Raw genomic sequence first — 21,192 nt, 5'->3', positions numbered from 1 at the left:
ATATCTATCTATCTATCTATCTATCTATCTATCTATCTATCTATAAAACTATATGACATGAAGTATTTTGCAAAGCCTATCTATCCATGCATAGGCAAAGTAAGAAGTTCGAGATTGATAACACCGAGACAGATGGGCCATTGATTCTAATAGGTTTGAAAAACTCAGGAGTTCATCTCCAGGATATGGCATGGTAAGCATCAAATCAAAACTATACAAATCTAACAAAGGGATAAACCGAAAGTCACTCATTTTTGCAGACATATATTATGTTGTATGTGGCTGCAGGAATGTCACCAAATAATGAACTCCAGAGGCCTACCAAAAGAACTGTTCACCCACATCACAGCCACAGAATTTCTGTCATTGCTACCCGTGAGTTATAAAATCATACTTGAAACTTTTGACCAGTCAGTTGAGTCCCCACATCACTTACATAATAGAAAATGAGGTCTTTCATAATCGATTCACCACTCAGACTGAAAGTGGTATAATGAATAAAATTTCAAAAGTTTTATTATTTACATATGTCACTCACATTTAAAATATTTAACTTTTCAATTCACATTCTACAGAATGCATGCATTTATGAGGGCATGTTATGAGAAACAAATGCTTGTACATATATTACAAAGTTAATGGAGCTTAGAGACAGTTTTTTGGTCTGCAACAGAAACTGATCCAGCAACCGGTGATATAAAGAATATGAGTCAACATTAACACCAGTTAAATGTTTTGCATTTTGTGATTTAATAAGACACAGAAGAAATAAAACCATCAGAAAAAGTTAGCTTCCAATTATAATTTAAAATGTATACTCCCATATGAAACTACTAATTACACTTCTGCATCTCCATTGTTCTCAGAGATAACAAAACAATTACAAATCGTAAACAGTCACAATGCAGATCACCATATTTTCTCAAAATAATCTAATATTTTCAAGCAAAACCAATTAATTTTATATTGCGATTCATTCATAAAGAGTGTGATTCATTTTGAAATTTGTTATTGGTATTATAATAAAAAGAAAAGAGTAAAAAAAGAGACAGAAGTAGAATCCCACACATATATTTTGTATTGCATAGTTAACATTACAAAGTGCGGTGGTATAATTCACATATTTCAGAGAAAGGAAAAAACCTTACTTAGTAGAATATGTAATAGACCCATTACAGTATAAAAGACATAATGAAACTTTGTTACTAATTATTGTTTTTCCTTTGCTATTTGCACACTTAATTGCTGATTATGTTATATAAAATTATGAGCAATTAATTATTATGATGTCAAAGACTATCTTTGACCTTACATCACGTAGAACATCATTCCAAATGACATATCCACGGTTTCACACAACTTCATGTTTTGTAATTAATTTTTCACAAAAAATAAAAAAATATGATGATCGATAGTAAATCTAGTTGTGGACAAATGAAAAAAAACAAAACATTAAAATGAGTGCCTTTTTTCTGATGATGCTTCAGAGAAAGGCAAGCTTACTGGTGTGTGCATGTGTGTTTGTGTGTGAGGGAACATTCGAGAAAAGCTCTAAAACATACAGCTAAAAAGCGCCTGGTTTTGATGTTTTGGAATTTCTCTTTGTTAAAAGAAAAATCAGATAATGATACAAAATTTCACTTTATTTTGTTTATAGTGTATGCCCTTTATTCAAGCAAATAGAAAATCACCTGTAAACTCTTTTTCCAACCTTTTAACTTAGTTTTATAGATAAAGGACACTCAGAAATATCATTGTACAGTAAATGCATATTTTTTTCAGTACATATGTTGTGTAATTTTATTTCTAGCATATCTTTTCATTAATAGCATTGACTTTGTGTGTTTGTTCAAAGTATATTTAGAAAAAATGAATTCTAGCTTATCAGTATTATTACTGTAATATAATGAATTTGTCAAAACATACAAATCCAAAACTTGAATTCTTAATTTTCAGTGATGGTTACAATAAATGATAAACCCCATGTCACATGAACATTTCCGCATTTTCTCTCCAAAAGTGTAATTCTGATAAGCAGTTAACATAATAGCATAAAATTGACCAAAGGCAAGCTTGAATAACTGCATAATATAAGAAAAAATAATTAATCTCATAATATGTTTAAATCGAAAGGAAACAAGGAAATATATATTAAAAAAAACACTCTGCATATCTTCTGCATACTCTCAAAATGGCTGACGCATCACTGCACACTTGAATTTTCTATAATGCATATAAAATCATAAGTGTATAACAAGCCGAAATAAATAATCACTAAAAATCATAGTTCGGAGATAATACTAAGATTCAACATTGTTTTTCCTTGTGTCTCATCACAGTTCTTATCCAGCACATGTTACTTAGCATTTAGCAATCAGGCACCTCTGCCCAAACCAAGGATACAAATATTAAAAACAGGATGAAATATCTCCAAAATTGCATAAATGTAAAAGCGAACAATATTACATCAGATTTGCTGATAAATAAAGACTTTTATGCAGAGCTCGTATACAGGTCAGCTACCTTCTCACCCACCTGTTGTTTGGAGCTTCAGTCCTACAACTTGTAATAAAGTTCTCAAATCCCGAATATGAAGTCGAAGGATACGTAGGATCCATCTTGCAAATTAATCGCGTTTAACGGAGCGCAAATATTGTTAATATTCATCTGTTTGAGACAGAAAGGTGGCTACGTGAGTTTATGCAGTGAACTTGACAAATAAGAACAAAAAACGTCATGAAGGGGGGTCAAGGGACAACCAATAGTTCTTCGTACGCCTTTTTAAATATATGGATGAACCGCATACCCTCGAGAATACCCGGGAATATATTTTGGCCCTTTAACATAAATGACTACAACTTGTAACATCTCAACAACTAAATCAAAACACTGGCAAAATACGACATTGAGTAAAATGTAAAGACAAAAATATATGTACTCGGATACTGTCACTTACTTGATTTATAGGAAGACAGAACTCGAAAAAACACAAACAAACCATAACCATCGGTACCCAATGATGCAGTATTTCCCTGCCAAGAGCCGAAGAGTTAGACCCATTCATTCGTTGCCACTGCAGTTTCATTTTGACACATCTCGTTTAAAAAAAAAAAACTGTTATAATAAGTAATACACCAAAAATTCTGTTTCTTTTGCTGTTGGTAAATGTATTTTTCTTGTTTTTCTAAAAAAGCCCATCTTCCTTGATTCATTAGAGGTTTCTCTCTCTCACTCTCCCTCCCTTCTCTCTTTCTCATACCAGCTCAAACTGCATTGTCAACTTCCGCCCTGATGTCTCACCAGTGGCTGGCCTGCGTATAAACCTCCCAACCCTTTCAATGTCCTATACATTCTGCATTTTCATTCGCATTCAAAAATGATAACGACCAAATGTTCTCTTCTTGTACTGTCTTGTTTGTACTTAGTTCTCACGTTTTGCAGCTCTCTCATTCTCTTCCGATGAGCTGAATCTTCCCGCCTGTTTAGTCACATGTTGCCTCTCACGTCACTGTCCTGATTTGACTAACTGACCCAGCATCACACTGTACTAAATTAAACGCACACAGTCACAGAACAAACACAACACTCTGAGAGATGTAACGAACAAATGGTTTTCGTCTGAGTCTGATACAACAGCTGAAGGAAGTGTATTGAGTGTATAGAAGTGTATAGAGTTGATTAATGTGCTGCTCTAAATGAACTCTGAGGTTTGGTTTTTCGGGACTGATTGAAAGGGAAACTGTGACTGTAAAGCTGTTTCAGAGACATGATCATCTTGGATTATCATATACATATGAGCTCACTTAAGTCACCGACGAATGGGATCATCGTTATTCTCTGAGCACACACTCCAAGTTAACCCAAAGGAGTGAATGAGCACTTGAGGGGTTTTGTAGCCTTTTATTTCTTCAAGAAGCTTTGTTTATGTCATCTTCAAGATGAATCGGTCACGTAATTCTCATTCTCACTTTTGCTTGCTCTTTGTTGGTTTGAGACAGAGAGCAGTTTGAGACAGAAAACAGCTGAAGCCAACAGTAAGTGGGCGGGCCGGAGGTGAATCAGCAGCTAAATTTGTAATCGCTCTCTTTCACACACACACACACACACACACACACACACACACACACACACACACACACACACACACACCCCCTCTAATTCCCAGTCTTTTTCTGCATGCATTTACTGATACATTATTATAGCAGATAATCACTTAATTAATTCCCACTTACACATAATCACAATCATTCAAGACTGGACCTGCATTTAACATTTAAAATGTGTATTGTTTGCAAATTATTTGACATAAAATAAACGTTTTTTTCTTCTTTCACTCAGTCTAATCTTTGAGATGCAACCACAAAACGGTGTCTCTCAGACCCTTCAGTAAATGCAATTACTGTAAAAGCAGTGGTACGGAAAGGGAGGCAGACCAGTTCCAACCTACACGACTTCCTCCATAACTTCCTGCCAAGATTTTAGCAGTTTTTGAGAGAGCCATTTGGAAGACTCTGATGGCTAACCACACACTTCCATGGCACTTTATTCACAGTACTCTTGTCACTACAGTTTACCCAGAAATAAACATTGTCATTATTTTCTTACCCTCATTTCATTCCAAACATTTTTCTTCTTCTATGAAACACAAAAGATTTGTGTTCCACAAAAGAAAGTCATAAAGGTTTTTGAGAACACGAGGGCAAGTGAATGATAAATGATTTTTCATTTATTCCTTTAACAATACAAGTGTTTTACTTATAATGGCTTCAGAATATGAGATGTTTATGAGTTAGTGGGAAAGCCATAAAGTTGTGTGCTTTATGATAAAGATTTATCTAAAAGAAAATAAGTAGTCCTTCAGCTTACAATAGTCTATTCCTGATGTCTTAAACTCAAAGGAAATGTAGGGTAGGACGGACTGTTTTCAAGATGAGGTGAAGTGCTATGTGGTCAATAGTACTGGGGATTTCCACAGTATTTAAGAGAAACGGCCTACAAGAAAACAACAGATCGAAACTGAACTTAGATTAACTACATTTTTGAGACAGTGCTGAATGAATTTCATAATCATCAAGGTATTTACATAAGCCAATATTGAAACACACTTCCACCCAACCACATAATTCAGTGACACTAAAAAGAACTAGATTGAAAAGTTTGTAGACAAACTTTAAGTTGGCTTGAAAAAGCCTAGCTAGAAAGTTTTCAGTTTGAAGTAGTTTGAAAGTTAAAATAGTTTGAAAGATTAAAGTTTGAATGTTTTCAAGGCAATACAGTCTATCAGAAAAACAGATGTAAACAGAACAGGTATAAAACTTATTGGTAGGTTACCTGAGGTGGTTGCTAGGCTGTTTCTAGCATGTTGCTAACATGTTTTTATCATGATTAGCATGTTACTAGCATGTTGCTAGCATGATTAGCAAGTTACTAGCATGTTGTTACCATAATTAGCAAGTACTAACATGTTGCTAGCATTATTCTAGCATGGTGTTAGCATTTTGTTTGCATACTAACATGTTTACTAGCATGATTAGCATGTTGTTAACATAATTAGCAAAGTTACTAACATGTTGCCAGCATGATTATCATGTTACTAACATGGTATTAGCATTGTGTTAACATGATTAGCAAGTTACTAGCATGTTTCTAACATGATTAGCATTTTGCTAGCATGTTGGTGTTAACATTTTGTCAACATGATTAGCCAGTTAGTGGCATGTTTCTAGCATGATTAGCATGTTACTAGCATGAAGTTAGCATTATTAGCATGTTGTTAACATGACTGGCAAGTTACTAGCATTATTCTAGCATGATTAGCATCAGTTACAAAATATTATTACTTGCCTATAAGGCCCTTAATGGGTTAGCTCCTGCGTACCTAACTAATCTTCTACCACGCTACAATCCATCACGCTCCCTAAGGTCGCAAAATTCTGGACTTTTGGTAGTACCTAGGATAGCAAAGTCCACAAAAGGAGGTAGAGCTTTTTCACATTTGGCTCCCAAACACTGGAATAGCCTTCCTGATAACATTCGGGGTTCAGACACACTCTCTATGTTTAAATCTAGATTAAAGACTCATCTCTTTGGCCAAGCATTCAAATAATGCATCTCATAATCTTGTACTGCAGTTATATCTGATCAAATGCACATTATTATTCTTTAGTTTGGGTTAAACAAATCAAATTAGCTTGGTTGGTATGTCTCTATTTGTTTCTCTGTTTCTGCTGGGATTGACATCCCGTGGTAACTAGGATTTACACAAGCTTCAGTCTGGATCCAGAACACCTGAGAAGAGATGATGCCAACCCCTCAGAGGACCAAACAACATACAGAACTACCACATTTTGCTATAAGTTTGATTGCATCATATAATAATTGCTGTTAATAGTGTTCATCGTCTGTTTTATTACGTCTTAAATTGATTTTTCCGTTTCCATTTCTGCCATATGTACATTAACTGACAGTCACCACTGATAAGCTACCACTAAATATAGTAGAAACTTAATTTGCTGTAAAGTTGCTTTGCAACGATTTGTATTGTGAAAAGCGCTGTACAAATAAACTTGAATTGAATTTTTTTTTTAAATTACTAGCATGATTCTAGCATGATTACCATGTTACTACCATGATGCTAGTATGTTTCTAACATGATTAGCAAATTACTAGCATGTGGTTAGCATTATTCTAGCATGATTAACAAGTTACTAGCATGTTAGCATGTTTCTAACAAGTTACTAGCATTTTGTTAACATGATTAGCAAGTTAATTGCATGTTGCTAACATTATTCTAGCATGATTCACATGTTACTAGCATGATGCTAACATGTTTCTAACATGTTTAACAAGCTGCTAGCATGTTTCTAGCATGATTAGCATGTTACTAGCATGGTGTTAACATTTTTAACCCATTTACTAGCATGCTGCTAGCATTATTCTAACATGATTAACATGTTACTAGCATTTTGTTAACAAGTTTCTAGCATGATTAGCACGTTACTAGCATGTTGTTACCATGATTACCAAGTTACTAGCATTTTGTTAGCAAGTTACTAGCATGTTGTTAACATGATTCTAGCATGATTAACATGTTACTAGTATGATTCTAACATGATTAGCACGTTACTATCATGTTTCTAACATGTTTAACAAGTTGTTAGCATTATTAGCTCATTGCTAACATTTTGTTAGCATGTTTCTAGCATGATTAACAAGTACTAACATGTTAACATGGTTAGCAAGTTACTAGCATTAATCTAACATGATTAGCATGTCACTAGCCTGATTCTAGCATGATTAGCATGTTACTAGCCTGATGCTAGCATGTTTCTAGCATTTTTAGCAAGTTGCTAACATGTTTCTAACATGATTAGCACGTTACTAGCATGGTGTTAGCCTTTTTTTGGCATGATTAGCCAGTTACTAGCACGTTTCTAGTAGTGTTAGGCGAATTATTAATATTATTCATATTTTTAAGTGCAGTTTTGTGAAATTCAGTTGGTTGGCTAAAAACATCACATTTGCAATTTAAAATCTTATGAAAATATTATTTTCCTGTTCTTTGAATTAGAAAAAAAACTAATTCTGATTCTGAGAAAAGGTGCATTCATCAATGTTAATGCAAGTTATAGACAGCACTGAGTGTGAGGTCTGTTACAGAACCTGGAAATACAATCTTCTAGTCTTTTCCTATATTGTTTAGTTAGTTTTAATTTTAAAATAATTAAAAGATTTAATTTTAGTTGTGACATATAGTGGTATTATTATAATGTTGGCACAGCTGTTGTCGATGTCTTCAAATGCATAAAAAAAATGGCAATAAATGGCATACCCTGTTGCAAAGGGTGGTCTAACAGCTGAAGAATGGCACAGAAAATGACTTGCGTGTGACAGTAATACAGTCACGTCGTAACACTATGATGCCAAGCGTTGTGTGCTATGTAGCTTTAATCCAAAAGGCTCCAAAGTGTTAGTGGTGAATCTTATCTTCACACCCTAACATTCTGCATGAGACTGAAATGAATAGCTATTTGCCATGGTGGTAAAACCTCTGCCCTGACTGGCTGTGAGAAAGGTAGGTGTGGCGAGGGGTTGGTTGAGAAGAGCTTTGAAATGTAGCCTGTAAAACAAAAGGAGAAAAAAACTGAATGTCACTTTCCTTATACAGATCTTAATCAGATACTGCATTTATTTAATAAGGAAATGTACATACATGCTATAAATAAAACGGTATTCTTGGTTTGGACAGAACTCACCGCATGTGCTTGTTGTGAGGGCGTTCCATGCGTGAATGCGCCTGGGGAAGCTGGCCTTGGTGGATGTGCATATGGTAAGCCAGACTGTCCAAAGAAAAAAAGCAAGACATCTATGCCCAAAACATAACAAGTAATCCTACTATTTAAGGCTAAAAATCAATTAATTGCAAATAATGCAGCAGGAAGACTAAGTTAATATAGATTTCATTAATTGGCTTGGCTCTGACCTTGCCAGGAGGGATCTGGACCGCAATAGAAGCAGTAGGCAGCAAACCTGCAGCGCTGACATGCAGAGCCTGTGGATGCATGGGCCTCAATGAACTCTGAAATCACAAATATGAGTAATGTTTACACAGACATAGGGATCCAGTGACACTCTGCACTCAGCTGTCCTTCCTTTGGTCCCAGTTTATCAAAGTTTACATCCTGACCAGCCCTACTTACAGAGTCTGTGAAGCCGGACTGCTGGTTAGCATGTTCCAACTGTTTCTGCAGGGGAATCCCAGCGCTGGGGATATAACCTGGAATGAAAGTAGTAATACAGAAGGATTGTGAAGGTGTCTGCCAAAAAGACGACAGAGAAAACATTTATGGGGGACAGGCCCAGTTAAAAACCTTACTGAGCTGCCTTGCTGTCTACTTTCTACATACACTACAGTTCAAATGATTGGGTTCAGTAAGATTTTTATTTTTTGAGGGAAATTAATACTTCTATTCAGCAAGGATGCATTTTATTAATTAAAAGTGACAGCAAAAACATGTATAATATTACAAACGTTTTCTATTGCAAATAATTTTAACAAGCTCTTTTAAACAGATTATTAATATTATTCATATTTTTAAGTGCAGTTTTGTGAAATTCAGTTGGTTGGCTAAAAACATCACATTTGCAATTTAAAATCTTATGAAAATATTATTTTCCTGTTCTTTGAATTAGAAAAAAAACTAATTCTGATTCTGAGAAAAGGTGCATTCATCAATGTTAATGCAAGTTATAGACAGCACTGAGTGTGAGGTCTGTTACAGAACCTGGAAATACAATCTTCTAGTCTTTTCCTATATTGTTTAGTTAGTTTTAATTTTAAAATAATTAAAAGATTTAATTTTAGTTGTGACATATAGTGCTATTATTATAATGTTGGCACAGCTGTTGTCGATGTCTTCAAATGCATAAAAAAAATGGCAATAAATGGCATACCCTGTTGCAAAGGGTGGTCTAACAGCTGAAGAATGGCACAGAAAATGACTTGCGTGTGACAGTAATACAGTCACGTCGTAACACTATGGTGCCAAGCGTTGTGTGCTATGTAGCTTTAATCCAAAAGGCTCCAAAGTGTTAGTGGTGAATCTTATCTTCACACCCTAACATTCTGCATGAGACTGAAATTAATAGCTATTTGCCATGGTGGTAATTCTTTTGACTTCTTACTCAGCAACGAATCCTGAAAAAAAAATATGCATCACGGTTTCCACAAAAAATATAAATGCTTAATGTTTATTTAGCAATTAGCATAGCATTAATGTTTCTTGAGCACCAAATTAGAGTATTACAATGATTTCTGAAGGATCATGTGACACTTATGACTGGAGTATTGACTGCTGAAAATTCAGCTTTGCTGTCAGGAATAAATGATATTTTAAAATATATTAAAATAGAAAAGTTATTATTTTACAATATTACTGTTTTTACTGTATTTCTGATTAAATAAATGCAGCCTTGGTGAGTGTAAGAGACTTCTTTTAAAATATTAAAACCAAACCGACCCCAAACTTTTGAATTTGTTCCAAGGTAGCATCCTAAATAAAATTGCCCCTTAGGTGCGACTGATTTAAAAAAAAAAAAAAAAAACTATTTATCTCCACACATATTTAATTAAATATACTATTTCATAATAAAAGTATGCAACATGAACTCATCCTCACACAGACCAGAGGGGAACCGTCAGGGTCCTCTAGGCCCTCAGAGAGAGCCTAAACTATTGTAAAAACAATATTTACCATTTTTAAATCTTTTTTTTAAATGACAATTTTTAAATATTATTTTTAATAATCATTTATATTTTTATTTAAGCAACTCATAATTTGACAATCACCATCTAAATAAAATAAATACAGTTTCTGTGGAAATAACTCTCCAAATCTGCCTATTCAGTGAATGTGTTACATGAATGATGGCCATTGTTTCCGCCTAGTGTTTGTGGTTCTGTGATTGGTGGTCCAGCTATGATATCAGCGGTGTAGCAAGTCAGCCCCGGGCCCATAAGCAAAAACATTTGTATGGGCCCCCCCAAACGTTATAGGTTAATGTAGGCTTCAACGCTCCTTTATTGTCTTTTCTGAGGTAAATAACATTACATGACTATTCACAAGCGGTTTTATTGACGGTAGCCTAAAAATGCTTGGAAATTATTTTTTACGTTTTCAAGTCTATTCATTATTTGTAGCGCACCAGCCATCCAATAATCTCAACAAACATGTTTTGTTATTTTAATATAACACAAATCATAGCCTTTAAATTCTGTCAATTTGATCACGAAATACAAACAATAAATGTTTGTCCGCTCTTTAATGTGACATGAGATCCCTGTATTCAGTTCAAGAGGCATGTGAATCAATCATCTATTTTTCTATTGGTTCCAGCACGAGATAAACATGAATGAATATCAGAAGACATGTTGAAAAAAATTTGAACAACTTGAATGTCTCATGAAGGCTGGAAGTGCGATCCATTGCAGTCTACATGAAGCACAGACTTTTTAAGAGCCAAAGAAAGACAGACGTTTCGCTGAAAATTGCACAATCTTCCAGCCTAGGATGAAGTCATTATGTACATTAACAATAATTTGGGACAAATATAATGCAATTTAATGGAAAACATGTGAGGGGTGCTCTGTGGCGCGGCAGGATTTTGAACAGCACCCAGAGTCGCAGCTGAGTTGCCGGTGGCGCCACTGGTGTGCGTACACTCATACAAAACAATGTGTTCGAATTTTAAAAACGTGGTGCGGTGCGTCCAGTGTGTGACCTGATTAAGGCTGGATTAGCCTCTTGTTTCAAAAGTGGAATTGTCAAAGATGACTTTTAGAAGAAGACACCGTAAGCTAGGCTGGTAGTTTGTTTTTTCCCCGATGAGGGTAGGGGAGAGGGCCTAGGTACATGTACATGACACAGACATGTTACACACACCTGGCTGAGAGGTGAAGTGACTGTGGACCGCATAACCCTGCTGCTGATGGGGCAAGTACTGCATGGCCTGGAATGCTGATGCACCTGGAAACAGAAAAACACAACATCACAACAACACATCACAAATGTACACCCTGTTCAAGAACACAACAAGAAAATGAACGCAAGAACCTTTTGAGTCTTACAAGCGAATAATAACACATATCCACATCTATCATAAGAACTGAGGGAAAATACAAACAAGGTACCTCTAAGTTGTGAACCACTGGCATAATTGGCTGGCACCGGCTGACTGGAGGCAAAAGGTGATGTATGCTGCTGCTGACTGACTCCATACGGGCTATGACTCGGCTGGGCTCCAGAGTACTGGCCATGCTCTGTTCCACCTGCACTGAATCCTGGCTGAGACTGGAAATGACGCGTCTGAGAAGGTGGCAAGCAACCAATCATTTTTTAATGATCAAGCACACACACCAAAAAAATCCAATCTGTGAGTGGTAGCTGAACTGGGTGTCCCTCATTATTAAAAAAAGTTGGTTTCGTTTGTTTCAGGTACAAACAGATTGATTTACATTAAAATATCACACTCACAGAAATGACTGGCGACTGGAAGAGCTGTTTACTGCGATCCCCAAGAAGAGCACCTGAACGCCCATGACTAACCTGACCCGCTGTGTGAAAACAAGTAGTGAAGCAAAATGAAGTCATTATTGAAGGGCAATTCTAGTAGAGTCTAAATGACAGTTACAGCTTGATACTTCATTGACAGATCACTGAAGATGTCAAATAGTGGTCACCTTGCATGCTGAGAAGGTGCGGTCCACTGTGGATGGACATGTTTGGCTGGTATGTTGCCGAAGTCAGAGTTGTCATGTCACTGTAAACATATTAAACATAATAAACCGATTAGCAAACATGTCATTTTCAAAAATCTGACAGCTTTGGATAATAAATGCTAAAAAAGTGGGCGTGGTGTGCAGCGGAGCGGAGGAGAGGAGAGGGAAGAGGGGAGGCGGACAACACACAGCTTCACGTTCAGAAAGTTTAATTTCGCTGCCATCGAGTTAAAAATACAAATAAAGGCACAGCCATTTGCACTCTGCATCGAAAACATATATATGAACGTGTTGTTGCACCTCTGAGAACTTTTAGGGCTTATTCTCTGGCGTTTATCTAAACCTTTTGATGGGTTGTGTCAGAGCTGTAAAAACGGTTATGCTCACCAAGTGAATGATTCGCGTTTGTGCCGAACTCTTGTTACGAAGCAAAAACAAACACTCTTCTTCGATCCATGAACGTTTCTCTCACTTAATGTGCCCGATCTCATCTCACAGTCTGAAACGTCTGTCATAGCAAATCAACACATGCTGTTGTGAATTATTAAGCGAAGCGTCTTCTCATAGGATAAGAACATGCAGTCTCATGAATAATTTAATAGACACCAACACGTCATCGATGAACTATAGTCCATTGCCACGTCGTTAACACGATGTAGATTTTAAACCCGGAAGATGAAAATAGCGCAAAAAAAGCTTAAATTTAACCAGTTTTCTCCAACAGTTAAAATTATCGGATGCTAACATTCTCTTCTATGATGAGCAACACAAACACCTCTGCTAAAATCTCAGAAAAAGTAGTCTGGGGTTTCATGACCCTTTAAAGTAAAAATAACTTACTGACCCCGAACCTTTGAATAGTGGTGTGATGTATGTGCGTGTAAATACATATATATATATATATATATGCACTTTTTTTTTTAATTAAAGTCATGTGTGAAGGATTTAAGGATTCTTTGTTGCAACCTGTGTGTCTGTGTGTTGCTTTAAGAGAGCAATCATACACGTTTATTTTATATAAATTTATTCATTCATTTATAATCATTTATAATAATCATTTTAAACATTTATGTACTAATTTCTTTGATTCGTTCATTGATCAAATTATTATTACATTTTATGTTATTTTTCTCATTTTTTATCATCATAACTTTGTTTCCTCTTCTCTGGCTTTCTTAGGATACTTTCACGCTTGGTTCGATTGCCTGGTCTGAACCTGTGTTTGGTTGATCCCCCCTCCCACTGCCACCGCTGGTTTGTGTTCATACTGTATTTTTTGGTTCTGAACCACGGTACATTTGAGTCACTGAGAAAATTCTGATTCCTTTCCAAAGCACCCACATAGATCGGCACATGTGTCTATTTGACATGACTGTAATGCAAAGGTTCAAAAGAAAGCGGGAGTCAATTTCTGCGAGCAGAAATTAGATCTAAATACTTTCTGATGCAGTGCGTCAGTCATACTTTTCAAGAAAATGAGTGAGTAAACGCATAAATACACCATTTGACCAACTCATACGTCATTAATAGCGGTTTACCTCCGTGATTTAGTACAATGCATTCACATCAGAAGCCAACCGTACCGGAGTTCGCATGAACAGCACCCCAGACCACCCTTTTTAGGAAAACGGCGGCGTTCACATCATCCAAACGAACCGAACTCTGATGTCAAATGAACTCGGGTGCGCATTAAAAGTGTTATTGATCAAATTATTATTACATTTTATGTTATTTTTCTCATTTTTTATCATCATAACTTTGTTTCCTCTTCTCTGGCTTTCTTAGGATACTTTCACGCTTGGTTCGATTGCCTGGTCTGAACCTGTGTTTGGTTGATCCCCCCTCCCACTGCCACCGCTGGTTTGTGTTCATATTGTATTTTTTGGTTCTGAACCACGGTACATTTGAGTCACTGAGAAAATTCTGATTCCTTTCCAAAGCACCCACATAGATCGGCACATGTGTCTATTTGACATGACTGTAATGCAAAGGTTCAAAAGAAAGCGGGAGTCAATTTCTGCGAGCAGAAATTAGATCTAAATACTTTCTGCTACAGTGCGTCAGTCATACTTTTCAAGAAAATGAGTGAGTAAACGCATAAATACACCATTTGACCAACTCATACGTCATTAATAGCGGTTTACCTCCGTGATTTAGTACAATGCATTCACATCAGAAGCCAACCGTACCGGAGTTCGCATGAACAGCACCCCAGACCCCCCTTTTTAGGAAAACGGCGGCGTTCACGTCATCCAAACGAACCGAACTCTGATGTCAAATGAACTCGGGTGCGCATTAAAAGTGTGAAAGCACCCTTATTCTGCCTCTTGGCTGGTAGAAGACTGTTAATACAGTTTTGAGTATCAGACAAAACACTGGGTTTGTCAAAAGAGCAGGTTTTGGTGCTGCAAAGAAAACAATAACTGCACTTTGGTGGGACACGAAGGCAGACATCTCAAGACTGTGGTTATTGAATACGCAACATACAGTTAATATGGAATGCTCTTTAGCTAGATTTAATAAAGCTAAATTAAGAACAATAGAGGCCTGGTAAGAGTTATAAAATCTATTAAATGAACGGTTCATTGGGTAGTAAGATATATCTCCATAGAACTGTGAAGAACTTATATCTAGCATGTGGTATCTGGGGATGGATATACTATTTATGGTGTGGAGACCTAATTTTTCCATTTGACATCAGGCTTTGCCAGATCTCTTTTCCATACCTCTGTTCTTTCCGACGTCTTTTCTCCTCCTCATGTAGGACTTTCTTCAGCTGCAGAAAAAGCTGGTGCTTCTCCTCTTGAAGACCCTGCAGCTTCACTCCCATCTTCATAATCTAATGAGAGAGAAAGAAAGAAATAAAGGGCTGGTCAGGAGTCCTGAGAATAATTATAATTCCTACATCACTTGTAAATAATCCAAGTATTAGAATGCAGCGATTACACAGATGCACCTGCTCTTTTGTTTCCTCTAAGGACATTCTCTCCTCCATCTCTTTCTTCCTCTTCCTCTCTTCCTCTTCTTTTAGTTTCTGCTCCATCATTTTGTCAACCTCTTCCTCCTCTGAGAAAAACAATTGATAACTGATTACAAAGTGCACATGATCAACAATCATCAGCACCGGAGAGCAACATGAACATGGAAATTATTTTATTTCCTGTAGTAAAAATAATATACAGCGGATTCCTGGACTCACCTTGCCTCTTCCGCTCCCTCTCTCTCATAATGTGCTTATGCAAGGCACGTGCCATGGCATTAGACAGTTTGGGCCTCTCCAGAAGAGCCGGCATGATAGTAGGAATTGGTGGTGCCAGCTGGAGTCGAGATATGAGGAAAATGTTACAACATCTTCATTTTTTGTCACTAATGAGTTCACTAAGATTGAATTCAGATTCTAGTGGCCTTTTACCACAACTAACGTTAGAATAGTAAGAGTGAGAAACAGTTCAAGAACTGATAGTCTAGAAATGATTTAACCTTGTTAAATGACAACGTTAAAAACATAACGGAACCAATAAAATTCTTAGTATTGCTATACAGTACAATTTAGACATTTGACAGATTCAGAATGACACATCACAAACACAAACTAAAGCTGCAGTCAAAAAGTTGACAAGCCTTGCTAACGTTGTTTAAACCAACTTACCATATCAATTCTAAAAACCAAAGACTACGAGTTAGAGCAAAATATAATTTAGAAGAAAGAGATGTGGCAATCTGAGAAGCAATACAAGGCAGTAAATGAGCAAACTCCCTGCACTGGGTTAGCTCTATGAGGACTTCACAAGCTAGCTGGCTATGCTTGCAGTAACCGGAATGTTTCGACAGTCGATTCAGTTAATCTGTCCAAGAAAAATCATCTTTCATACGCATGATTTAATAAGCCAAAGTGATTTCAGTATTTTCTATCTGCAGTAAGTTGCATTAACACCCGACCATTAGGCTAGCAGGCTAACGGCTCAAGTGACAGCTTAGTCAGCTAGCTTGCAAAATCAGCGAACTAAATAAAACTCTTGCAGTGACATTCATGGAATCTTCATGTAACGCACTTTTGTCCGTTTCTGAGATTAAAAGAATGCTGAGCTTGTCTGAAGGCTTTCCTTAAAGAAAAATTAACAAGCGTATCAGTAATTAACCAAACTGAAAACGACAGGAAACCCAGTATGGCGCACTTCCGCTGTGGGCGTACCTTGATGACGGCACGTGTCAGTGAGCATGTTTCGTCGGCCCAGTGACTGAGCCCATGAAAAAATTCAAAAGTGATATTTCCTCCAGTTGCTCTTTTTGTGATGACTCTGTTGAAACGGTTGTTCATCTCTTTTGGAACGGTCTATTTACAAATACATTTTGGCAATATGTTTTAAGTTTCATTAGGAGTAACATTTATAATGAATGTATTCTGTTTTGGAAGGACGTAGTATTGGGTTTTATTGAGTACACTCTTAAAAATAAAGGTGCTTCACGATGCCATAGAAGAACCTTTTTGTTTAAATGGTTCCAGAAAGAACCTTTAACATCTGAAGAACCTTTCTGTTTCACAAAAGGTTCTTTGTGGCGAAAGAAGGTTCTTCAGATTATAAAAAGGTAAGAAAGAGGTGGTTCTTTAAAGAACCTTTGACTGAATGGTTCTTTGTGGAACCAAAAATGGTTCTTCTATGGCATCGCTTGAAGAACCTTTTGAAGCATCTTTATTTTTAAGAGTGTATGAACAATCTAAAAGGAAACAGTTGTATGGAGTGAATCTGATTTTGCTTCTTGCTAAATTTCACATCCATAGATGCAAATATTCAAACTCCAGAATTGTTTTTATAAAAGAATTTGAGCAATACCTTTTATCAATCCAGCTGTCTCAGAACAAAAAAGCTTTAAAAACTTTTAAAGGGGTCATATGATGCTATTTTAAAGATCATTATTTTGTGTATTTGGTGTAACAGAATATGTTGACATGCTTTAATGTTCAAAAAACACATTATTTTTCAAATACTGTACATTATTGTAGGTCCTCTATGCCCCGCTTCTCTCAAACACATCGTTTTCAACAAAGCCCCCTCCTTTGACAAGCGCAGTCTGCTCTGATTAATGCCAGAGGTATAAGAAACCAACTGAAAAGGAAATCTTTATTTTTGTATTGTCAAAGCAAAGGTGCAGACTTTTATTTTATTCAAGAATCTCATGCTTGTGAAGCAGATGAACCTTTTTGGAGAAGTCAGTGGGGGAATGATGTTTGGTTCTCATTTGGTACGAACCAATCTGCAGGGGTAGTTATATTAAAAGGTAAATCCAAAGGACACATTCACAGTAAGCAAACAGATACTGAAGGAAGATGGATAATTCTGCATATTAGTATTGATCTCTCCCAATGTATAATAGTAAATATTTATGCCACAAATAATAAGCAGAAGAATAACCATTAAGTTTATGAGATTTGTAAATTATTCCATTCCTTTTTTACTCACAATTTGTACAGTGTCCCAACTTTTTTGGAATTGGGTTTGTTTATTAAAAGGAAAATTTAAAGGACACATTCACAGTAAGCAAACAGATACTGAAGGAAGATGGATAATTCTGCATATTAGTATTGATCTCTCCCAATGTATAATAGTAAATATTTATGCCACAAATAATAAGCAGAAGAATAACCATTTGTTTTTAACAATTGAAAGTAAAATTTAACCAACTGACTTCCAAAATTTCCTTGTGCAATGATTATTTGGGGTGGGGACTTTAATACTGTTTTGGATGAAGAAATTGACAAATGGCCCCCTAAAAACAATGTAAAAACAAGTATATTAAAAGACATTTGTGCAAGAATGGATCTTTTAGATATCTGGAGATATACTTACCCATATTAAAGAATGTATACCTGGAGTAATAATGATCTGACTAAACACTCTCGTATTGATTTTTGGCTAATTTCTGCAAATAGTGCCGATGATATTGAATTAGTGAAAATTGAAACTTCTGTATTAACAGATCACAATTCAACTCAACAAAGATGCTGAAAATCCGGCTGGTCCTAAAACAAACTATTGGAAATTAAATAAAACCTTGTTAGAGAATGAAGGGTTTAAAAATAAAGCCATCGAAATTATAGAAAAATATTGGAAACGGGCATGTATTCTTAATAAATTTGGGATTAATGAAATTCGAAATAAGAAGCATAACTATAGGTATAGGGGAAAAAATGGCTAAAGTAAAAAAAAGAGAAAGAAACCAAATTAATTGAAGAAATAATGAAATTATCCTGTGAACGAATTTTAACAAATGAAGAGCTCAAACAACTGGCGTCCTTGCAGTTACAATTAGATACAATTTATTTAGACAAAGCTAAAGGTGCCTTTATAAGAAGTAGACAGAAATGGATTGAACAAGGTGAGAAAAATTTTTTAATTTGGAAAAACGTAATAATGAATGATCATCTATACATAAACTCATAATTAATAATAGAGTATGTGAAAACAATAAAGATATTGCTGAATATGTCACCCAGTTTTATGAGAATCTATACACTTCAGACCCTTACAATGACAGAGAAACAGATTTGTATTTAAGTAAAATTTCTGACACAACAAAAAGAATAAATTATGAATTTATAACTATAGGTATAGGGGAAAAAATGGCTAAAGTAAAAAAAAGAGAAAGAAACCAAATTAATTGAAGAAATAATGAAATTATCCTGTAAACGAATTTTAACAAATGAAGAGCTCAAACAACTGGCGTCCTTGCAGTTACAATTAGATACAATTTATTTAGACAAAGCTAAAGGTGCCTTTATAAGAAGTAGACAGAAATGGATTGAACAAGGTGAGAAAAATACAAAATATTTTTTTAATTTGGAAAAACGTAATAATGAATGATCATCTATACATAAACTCATAATTAATAAGAGTATGTGAAAACAATAAAGATATTGCTGAATATGTCACCCAGTTTTATGAGAATCTATACACTTCAGACCCTTACAATGACAGAGAAACAGATTTGTATTTAAGTAAAATTTCTGACACAACAAAAAGAATAAATTATGAATTTAAATTATTTTGTGACAAAGAAATTAGTCTAGAAGAGATTAAAAATTGTATTGTGGGCTTGAAGAATAATAAGTCTCCAGGAAACGATGGGCTTACTAGTGAATTTTATAAGATGTTCAATGTCCAGTTATCTCCTTTTTTAGTAGCCATGTTTAAAGAATCAATTGCAAGTGGGGAATTCCCTGCAACTCTCAAACAAGGTCTTATTACAATAATTCCTAAGCCTAATAAGGATAAACTTTATATTGATAACTGGAGACAAATTACCCTTCTGAATAATGATGCTAAACTTCTTGCTCTAGTTTTTGCAAGAAGACTAAAGAAAGGTTTGGAAGAGATAATTGAGGAAGAACAATCAGGGTTTATGAGTGGGAGACATATTAGTAATAATATTAGGTTAATCTTAGATATGATTGATTACAATCATTACATACCGAATACTTATTTTATCTTATTCATAGACTTTTACAAAGCATTTGATACTGTAAGTCATGAGTTTATGTTTCGATGTATTAAACATTTTGATTTTGGAGAATACTTTCAAAAAGCTGTTAGAACTATTTACAATGGATGTAATAGTTCAGTCAAATTATCAGTGGGTACAAGTGGTAGATTTGAGATTAATCGAGGTATACAGCAGGGTAGCCCTTTGTCTCCATTTTTGTTTTTATCAGTTACACAAATTATGGCCCTATATATATAAAAAAGCAGAGTTTGAAGGTATAAAAGTATTTGAAAGAATATTTAAATTATCTCAATTCGCTGACGATACTACAATTTTTCTTTAAAATGATTCTGAAATATTAAAAGCGATTAATTGTATTAAAGATTTTTCCTCAGTATCAGGTCTTAAAATGAATATAAATAAATCAATACTGTTTCCACTTAAAACATGTAATTTAACAGAATTACATGGTATTCCTATTAAACATACAGTTACCTATTTAGGTGTTATCATACATAAATGAGAATGAACGCAGTGTGCTCAATTTCAAGCCTATAATGAACAAAACTAAAACAAGATTTAATATCTGGCTTCAAAGAGATTTATCCCTGAATGGTAGGGCTTTACTATCAAAAGCAGAGGGGATATCAAGATCTGTCTATGTGTCGTTAGCTTTAGATATGCCATCTAATGTGTACAAAGAATTAGACAAAATGTTATTTAATTTTGTATGGAGGAATAGACATCACTATTTGAGAAAGGGAATTTTATGTAAACCAAAGGGTAAAGGTGGTTTATCTGTGCTTAATTTTGAAACTTTAAACAATACATTCAAGGTTAATTAACTTCATGAAAGAAAAGGACAGCATGTGGTATACATTTCCAAAACACTTGTTTGACATGATGGGTGGCATAGATCTTCTGTTGAGATTTTAAAATTGGCAAACTACCTGTGAAATTAGCTAAATTTCACAAACAAGCTTTATTGGCCTGGATGCTGGTGTTTAAGCACAATTTTCCCCCAAATAAATATGTTATTTGGAATAATAGATGTATTCAGTATAAAAATAAATCTCTCTTTTATAAAAGTTGGTATGAAAATGATATTGTGTTAGTTAGACAACTTCTAAATCCAAATGGTAATTTATCTTATAGTGAATTTTTGGATAAATTTGGTTTTCCAGTTACACCAAAAGAGTATGCTGTTGTATTTGATGCCATACCTCAACAAGTTGTCCATTTTATAAGAGCTTGTGGAAGTGATACTTCTGAGGCAATATATGTTAAAGACAGCATGTTTCCAGGAAGCATTGATATTTTTAAACAAAGTTGTACTAATAAATATATTAGGAATATTATAACAGGTGATACAGCTACTTATAAAAGCTTATTGTGGGCCAATGTATTTAGAAATATAAATTGGAATAAAGCTTGGC

The 21,192-nt window shown here is 35.2% G+C and overlaps 1 protein-coding gene and 1 long non-coding RNA gene across 4 annotated transcripts; one reads left to right on the top strand and one right to left on the bottom strand.

The window, feature by feature from the left end:
* Nucleotides 1–100: 100 nt before the first annotated feature.
* Nucleotides 101–4,107, top strand: LOC107592394 (uncharacterized). Its single transcript, XR_001609972.1, has 3 exons — nt 101–193; nt 289–375; nt 3,999–4,107. It is a non-coding gene; the product is annotated as an uncharacterized lncRNA (long non-coding RNA).
* Nucleotides 4,108–7,561: 3,454 nt separating this feature from the next.
* On the bottom strand, nt 7,562–16,536 carry LOC107592289 (G protein pathway suppressor 2-like). 3 transcript variants are annotated; one of them, XM_016281730.1, is made up of 13 exons: nt 16,330–16,461; nt 15,927–15,997; nt 15,477–15,594; nt 15,234–15,343; nt 15,004–15,116; nt 12,239–12,318; nt 12,033–12,112; nt 11,690–11,864; nt 11,442–11,525; nt 8,700–8,776; nt 8,483–8,578; nt 8,256–8,339; nt 7,562–8,119 (listed from the first exon to the last, which is right to left on the bottom strand). In XM_016281730.1, exons 2-13 carry the CDS (start codon nt 15,927–15,929, stop codon nt 8,027–8,029), a joined length of 1,113 nt encoding a protein of 370 aa, XP_016137216.1. In that variant the 5' UTR covers nt 15,930–15,997; nt 16,330–16,461; the 3' UTR covers nt 7,562–8,026. The 3 variants fall into 3 exon arrangements, with proteins under 3 accessions (XP_016137216.1, XP_016137218.1, XP_016137217.1); XM_016281732.1 differs by lacking the exons at nt 15,927–15,997; nt 16,330–16,461 and adding an exon at nt 16,470–16,536; XM_016281731.1 differs by lacking the exon at nt 15,927–15,997.
* Between the last annotated feature and the right edge of the window lie 4,656 nt (nt 16,537–21,192).

This window comes from Sinocyclocheilus grahami, unplaced genomic scaffold (assembly GCF_001515645.1).
Source record: "Sinocyclocheilus grahami isolate Dianchi unplaced genomic scaffold, SAMN03320097.WGS_v1.1 scaffold152.1, whole genome shotgun sequence".
Classification (NCBI taxonomy): domain Eukaryota; kingdom Metazoa; phylum Chordata; class Actinopteri; order Cypriniformes; family Cyprinidae; genus Sinocyclocheilus; species Sinocyclocheilus grahami.
The sequence above is the reverse complement of the archived record's forward strand: the minus strand, read 5'-3'. Positions and strand labels throughout refer to the sequence as shown.

Coding starts and splice junctions, on each gene's coding strand:
- LOC107592289 (XM_016281730.1), bottom strand. Junction 8,579..8,699: donor AGTCCGGCTTCACAGACTCT/GTAAGTAGGGCT, acceptor TTGTGATTTCAG/AGTTCATTGAGGCCCATGCA. Junction 8,120..8,255: donor CCTCACAACAAGCACATGCG/GTGAGTTCTGTC, acceptor TTTGTTTTACAG/GCTACATTTCAAAGCTCTTC.